Genomic DNA, 7264 nt, shown 5'->3' with positions numbered 1-7264 from the left:
TTTTAACAAGTTCTGGATCATGCAGATTATTTATTTATTTTATGGGTAAGATGTAATGTGATTTAAAAATAAAATACATGGATATATTGGACATGACGTTTGGGACATATTGATAAAATTGTTATTTGTTAATAAAAATATCAAAAATATGACAGCTAATTTAAACGCGTTTTTTTTTTTTTAATTTTGGGTGGGGTCTATGCTCTCATATGTTTAAGATTTAGCTGCAACAAGAAGTTTGGTTGGATAGTACTTAGGAGCCTTACAACTGGGTAAAGATTGGGATTGTATATGGGATTATGAGAAAATGTTCTTGACATAGCTTTAGTGATCTGAAAACCTTGAGTCATGGGTAGGGACTATTTGTACTGAAAATAACTATTTGTTTCTTGATTTTGCATCTACATTTAATGACCTAAACGGAATACAGATTACAGAAGAAACCAAAAGGGATGTATGAACTTCTTGGGTTAAAAATGAAGATTTAAATTAAACCTCCCCCAATTTTAGACATACTCATCAACTGTTGGAACCTTAAATATCTTGTACGATACATTTATCAGTCAAAGTCGACAAAATTAATTTTTGTATGTCAAAAAGAGAATGTCTTACCAAACCCATTCCAGGTAGTAATGTGCCTTGAAAATCAAAGTGGTCTTTGCTTGTGTAATCACAAGTCTTCAAAGGCATGCCCTCTTATCCGTTTTCCTAATCTTTTATTTTAATTACTAGAGGACAAGAAACCTGACTCAATAGGCTCCTCTACAGAAGTAGTTAGAACAGATAAACAAGAATAAGAATATGTAGAGTATTAAATAGATAAATGAAACCACGTAGTACAACTTTGAATTATATGAACGTCAAAGACTTATTATTTTATGCTCAAAGTAAATCTCCAATTCTGAATGAGATAACTTTACAATTTGATGCATTCAAGGAAAGTGACTACTCTAGCATCCAAAAGAACAATCCAGCAAATATATGAATATGAGTGGAGTTGGGGTGCGACATTTTGATGATTTTAATGAGTGGTTCTCACATTATTAGGCTTGTTTATGTTGGAAAGTTTGTGGCAAGTGACTTATAATGCATCATTTTTCTTAATAAACAATGAAGCTTTCTGTGTTTATGTTTGTCTCACATGAGGAGGCAACCTCTCTGGCATATAATTTTCTACTTGGGGTTCATTGTTTATTTATTTTTTTGAAGTTTCTTGTTCCATACCAGCTATAACGCACCACACTTCCCCCCTCCCCGAATTATGATTGTGGATTAAGTTTATCATTATTAAGACAAATTAAATATGTATTAAATAACTTTACAGTTTGTGTTGCCTTGTCTTGAAGCAAATCAGAAGCAAACCTGCACATCTTTTCATGTATATCCTTTGAACAATCCCAACTCAACTATTTGGGGTCAACCACAGCAATTAATCCTATCTTTCTTAGATTGTGATTCCTCAGCTCTATTATAATCTCTATATGTGAACAACAATGACAATAGATTAAACAGTTTGGTGAAGTGAGTGGTTTTCATTTAGACGGTAACATCATGGGTCATGTTGAGATGAAGATCAACATAGCCCCTTCTTGTGGGGCCAATCACTCACAACCATATGATCAAAGATCATTTATGATGTCTATGGTGTTAAACTATAATTATTGTACAAAATCATACCATTGTTAACTTCACTTGTACTAAAATCCATCTTCAGCATAGTTATAATTAATGAATGATGGTATCTGTTATAAACCTTGAAGTGGGTGTCGGCATTCCTATGTTTGATAAATACTTATCTATGATTTTATCATTAATTTGAAAAAGAAAAGAAAATAATTAAAAGAAAAAAATAAAAAGAAACAGAGAGAAAGGGAAAGAGGAGGGGTAGTACTGTAGATGAAATCTGTCCACACCTTCCCTTCCCTAGGGAGGAAAAAAGTTCACAAAAGAGATGAAGAAACCCAAAAAAAAAAGAAAAAAAAAAAAAAAAAAAACTAAAGTAAGAATAAGATGGAAATTGCAATAGAAACCATCACATGCATTTCGATGTATCTTTCCTTTTTGTGCATCACCTTCTAATCATTGCTGAGAACAAAAACAAAATTGGATTGGGCTCACAACCTAACCAATAAGTGGAAGCCAACAGTACAAAGCTGGCCAACAAGACACAAGCCATAAAATATTTAAAATGAGACAGGCAGTAGTACATTCGTCACACCCACCTTGCAGGAAACTCATTGTATTTTTTTGTAGGGTTGCCTAAACCCTAAAAACCTAGGGTTATGAAAGTTTTACATAAATGCCACCCAGATAATCATGAAACTACAGAACTGAACTGAGTTAACCAGGTCATACACATACTTAGGAGAAGAAATTTTATGAGCCTAACTGATCCTAAATTTTAAATAAATTGATTAGAAACAATTCAAAGTTTTAAATAATTTGATTAGTTTAAATGAGAAGAAAGTATCCTTGACTCTTTCTTTGTAAGCAAAGGCAACGAGTAACAAACATTGCCACCTCAAAGCTTGTGAACAAATTTATCAGGAAATTAATAAACTAATAAAAGCTATGAGATCCTTCCAGTGACATACTCAAAATAAATATGATCAAGTTCTATTCTTATAAAGAAATGCACATGCTTTCTCTGGTAATCAATGGGAACTTTCCTTCTTTGAAGGGTTTTAGTGGTTGTCAATGTGGTCTTTTTTATTGTTTAAGCAATAAACAGAATGACTCTGAAAGGGTTATCCTCTTGGGTTATAAAGTTTTCTTTGTAAAGAAAGTCTGTGTGGGTATGGGAATGCAAGTGGGAGATTTTTCTTTTTTTTCATTGGGTAGGACAAGATAGAGATATTGGTGTGTTAGGATATTGATTTCAGGAAAATATGAAGTGTAATTTATTATCTATGATAAATCACTATTCCATTTGTCCTTTGACTAGAATGTTTATTTGAAAACTGAGTTCAAAATCAAACAGCTAGCCATGTGGCAATTTGTGTCTCTGTGGTCTAACCATCACATCCCAGCTGTTCAAAGCATGATATATCATATTACATATTTATTGCTTTGACACATTAGGATGGTGTATTGTTTTAATTTTAATGTAGTAGTTGTTTTTGTTTTGATTTTTTAAGAAAGATGACAATTTTGAGAAGTCTTGTTTGGATATTTGAGGACTTAGGCTTCCTATTAACCCATTATTACATTAACAAGTGGATTAACATTTGGTACTGGAGTTACACCAATTAAATGGGTTCCATTAATAAGTTTCACAAGATGAATAGGCAAACCCCATTTTACAATATGAATCTTCTCATGGTAATGTATTCCTCTATACATTATTATTATTTTTTATTTTTTTTTAATTTGGGTGGTGAGAGGATCCCACTTGTACCAGTCACCATGTGACCTTGGCAGTTGTTATTTCAACCGTTCAATAATTTAAAATAAACCTGCTTGGTTATTATTGTGGAATTCCAGATTTTGTATCGTATCAAATGATCTTAGTCACATGTTCCAAGAGGGCCGTACTAAGTTTGTTTATTTATTGGGAGGGGGTAGAGGGTGGACGTAGGAAAGTTATACACATTAAGACTGTGTTTGGTTTGAAGGAAAAAGTAAAAAAAAAAAAAAGAACGGAAAGACAAGAAAACCTTGTGTAAAGGTTTTTTCTATATTTTTCTTCCTTTTCCTTCAAACCAAACATATCATTGGGCTTATTTTATTATAAGATAATAAAGCCCAATTAGTCGTGAGGTCCAATTGTTTAGGCCGGTTTTGGTATGGGCCAGGTCTGGAATCGGATTCAGATGGGCGCTATGTTTAGTTTTAGTTAAGTGGGCCTGGTGCTTCGTTATTAGGCGATCCGTCCAACTCGGGTTCGGACGTTCGGTTATCATTTATCAACCAACGACAATCATGAGGCGGAGAGGTAGCAGTCCATCAGAATTCAGAGGGGCGTGGTGGGTGGGCCCCCAATTCGGTGGCCCACTGAGCGGCTGCTGTCGGTCATCACCCATCAGCAGTTCCCCCCTTACGGGCCTTACGGCCTTACCCTTAACCGCCACACCCGGCGCCACCTGCTTTCCCACTCCATCCTACGTTGTCCCGACTCCGGAGATGAGAAAACGACGAATTTGGTTGAAATTTACCAAACTGCGCCCCTTCCAATAATGGACAAAAAGAAAAGTTTCCCCGATTGGACTGACAGAAATGCCCTTCGTTTTAGGTTGCCAAGCTTTACCGGTACTCGCCCACATTCAATCTTTCGATTGCTGCTTCACCCATTCGGGAAACGGGAAAAGTATCCAAACAAGCGAAAGAAGTCCGGAAGCACTTTTACGACATTCTATTTCCAATAAGCAATTACCCCCTCCTATAAAAGCACAAGCAATTTTGATCCACAGTCCTCCCTTGCGTTTCTTTTCTTTGGAAAACAAGATTACTGCTTTTTTATTTATCACTTTTGGGGTTTTGGGATTTTAGCTGGGTTTGTTTTCGGTGTAAACTTCATCGATGGTTTAAAATTTTAATAAACCATTATAACTTTTTAAATGTACGATTACATCGATAATCAATAAAAAAACTCAATCAATGAAAAAATTTACATTGATTTCACATTGAAGACAAACGCTTCATAATACAGATTGTGAATGGAATTTTATGAAAACAAATGCGAGCAAATGCGAATCCACCGTGGAGTTTTATATGGATTTGCATTTACACCGAAAAACAAGAACAAACGCAGTTTCTCTGGGATTTGGAAATTTAGGGGTAAATTCGTCAATCTGGTAAATTTGATTTATTTTCATGAAAAATGATTAAATAAATAGAAAAAGAAAGAAAAGGGCAAAGGTAGGCTAGGCATTAAGGCAAAGGTAATATAGGCATAGGCTGCTCGTGAAATGAAATGGAAAAAAGAAATGAAAAAAAAAATGTGATTAAGGAATCGACGCGTGTATTATCACTGCTTTTAAAGGCTCCACCTTCTTTTATTGCTTTTAAACGATTTATTTAGACGGAGGAGGAGATGGAGAAGTGAAGGAGTTGTTGCGAGTGCGAGAAACCGAAACCGAGCAGCGGAGCTCAGGCTCAGCACCCACACGAACGCCGAAGGCCGAACCCACTTCAAATATTCCTTCAACTCAACATCAAACCAACCTTCTCTGCTTCTCGCTCTGCTTGTTTTCTCTTCTCTCTGCCTGCGTTAGCCTTTCAATCTTCTTGCTTACTGATCCATCGGCTTGATCGGTCGATGGATTTCTTCTGAAACCCGGTGGACGTCACGGGCGAGATTGCCTTTGTCTTAAGGTATGTTGACTATCTTTATTCCTTCGATAACATCGAATTCTCCACCTTTCCGAAAATCTTTTCTTCGCTCTGTTATATTTTTCTTGGGTTTTTTATTATAGCTTGTTAAAGATTAAGGATTAATTTTTCGTCGTTTTAGTGTTAATCCTCTTGATCATCCTGATGGTTGTTTTTGAAAAGAAGATGTTAAGCAAAATATCTAGGACGTATTTCAAGTATCATGTGTGGTGAAATTTTTGGCGTTATAACTCGTACTCTGTCCTCCTGAAATAAGATATAGAGAATTAATCTCCATCCGAGCAACCGGATTCCGTGGATTGATCAAGTTCCGGATTTTCTTCTTCTAGTATTTATTCATTTAGTTTGTCTTCCTGGTATCTGAATATTTTTCCTTACTTTGCAGGCGTTCTCTCTTATTAGATAAGAGTACTCGTTGCTCTTATTACCTTCTCTTCATTTCAAGCTCCGTTTTCTCAGTAAGATAGATAAATAGAGATTCCGATTCTTCATTCGGGAGAATCTCGTGATTCGTGCTTCGATCCCCTCTCGTCTCCATCGAATTCGCAGTTGAAAAAAAGAAAGAGACTTTCGGTTCGGTTTTGGTCTGATTGATGGCATCGCCTCTGATCTCGAATCCCGAAGCCAACTCCGACAGATCGAGAGAGTCTAAAAAGAAGAAGAGGAAGAAAACCGCAAATCAGAACAACCAAGACCATACCAGATGGAAGAACCGTGCGGAACAACAGGTTTACTCCTCGAAGCTTCTAGAAGCTCTGCGTCAAGTGCGCCGGAATCAATCTCCGGCGTCGAGCTCTTCCTCGGAGGTCCCTCTTCGTGGCCGAGCTGTACGCCAGGCTGCCGACCGAGTCCTGGCCGTCGCGGCCAAAGGGCGAACACGATGGAGCAGAGCCATCCTAACGAACCGGTTGAAGATGAAGTTGAAGAAGAAGAAGCCCAGGGTAGCGGTCACTGGCAACCCTCGGTCGAAGAAGCATGGAGTTAGCATTCTCCGTTTGAAAGAGAAGAGATTACCGGCGTTGCAACGAAGGGTGCATGTACTCGGACGGTTAGTTCCCGGTTGCCGGAAACTTTCGTTTCCAGACCTCCTAGAAGAAGCTACGGATTACATTGCTGCCTTGGAGATGCAGGTCAGAGCCATGACCGCTCTGACCGAGCTTCTCTCTGTCACCGGCAACGGCCCTGGCACCGAGTTTAGCTCGAACCGGCCCACGCCGAGTTGACCACGAACCAACGGCTTAACATGCCAGGTGTCCTCCTTTTCCTCGTTCTTTCTTTCTCTCTCTCTCTCTCTCCCCCCCCCCCCCCCACCCCCCACCCTTTTTTTGTCTTTTCTAATGTTTCCTGATTTTTTTCCTTAAAAAAAATTCATGTATTCTATTGTATACAGGTCCTCTTTTGCTTTTTCCCCTCTCCTTTCGAGCTCCAACTCCATTATTGATGGGAGAATTTTTATTCTTCTTTTTAATTTTTTTTCTGCAGCTACTTAACATAATTAAATTGATAAGTAATTAAGCTACGATCCACCCAATTTTGTGATGAGTTTGGCTGTTTGGGAAAAAAGAAAAAGAAAAACAGTAATCAGCCTTGGCGTCCAATGGTGTACGATTGTCAATGATGGGATCCTTTTCTTTTCTTCGTCATGTCTGAGTTACTGAATCCTCCTGATGCGCCAGATTCATTCCATGCAGTAATTTGATCAATTTCTTTTTAAACAAAAACCCAAGTGACTGAATGTTTGAATCCTCCCAAGATGAGGTTTTCTTTGTGAGAGAAAATGAGAGAGTAACCAGAATTCAGAAATCTTGCCATTGATTGACTGAATTGAAGGTGTGCAGTTGGATTGGAAGATTAATAAATGAAACATCACCAACTACAAAATATATATATATATATATATATATATATATATATATATATATTAAGAATTTTG

The 7264-nt window shown here is 37.3% G+C and overlaps 1 protein-coding gene across 1 annotated transcript; it reads left to right on the top strand.

Annotated features, from left to right (window-relative positions):
- The first annotated feature begins 5775 nt into the window (after nucleotides 1-5775).
- Nucleotides 5776-6716, top strand: LOC148867754 (basic helix-loop-helix (bHLH) DNA-binding superfamily protein). Its single transcript, XM_088975983.1, has one exon. The coding sequence runs from the start codon at nucleotides 5925-5927 to the stop codon at nucleotides 6552-6554; it is 630 nt and encodes a 209-aa protein (XP_088832109.1). The 5' UTR covers nucleotides 5776-5924; the 3' UTR covers nucleotides 6555-6716.
- The last annotated feature ends 548 nt before the right edge of the window (nucleotides 6717-7264 follow it).

This window comes from Nelumbo lutea, chromosome 3 (assembly GCF_056320005.1).
Source record: "Nelumbo lutea isolate HS-2025 chromosome 3, American lotus-T2T, whole genome shotgun sequence".
Taxonomy (NCBI): domain Eukaryota; kingdom Viridiplantae; phylum Streptophyta; class Magnoliopsida; order Proteales; family Nelumbonaceae; genus Nelumbo; species Nelumbo lutea.
This window is presented reverse-complemented; position numbering and strand designations above follow the sequence as displayed.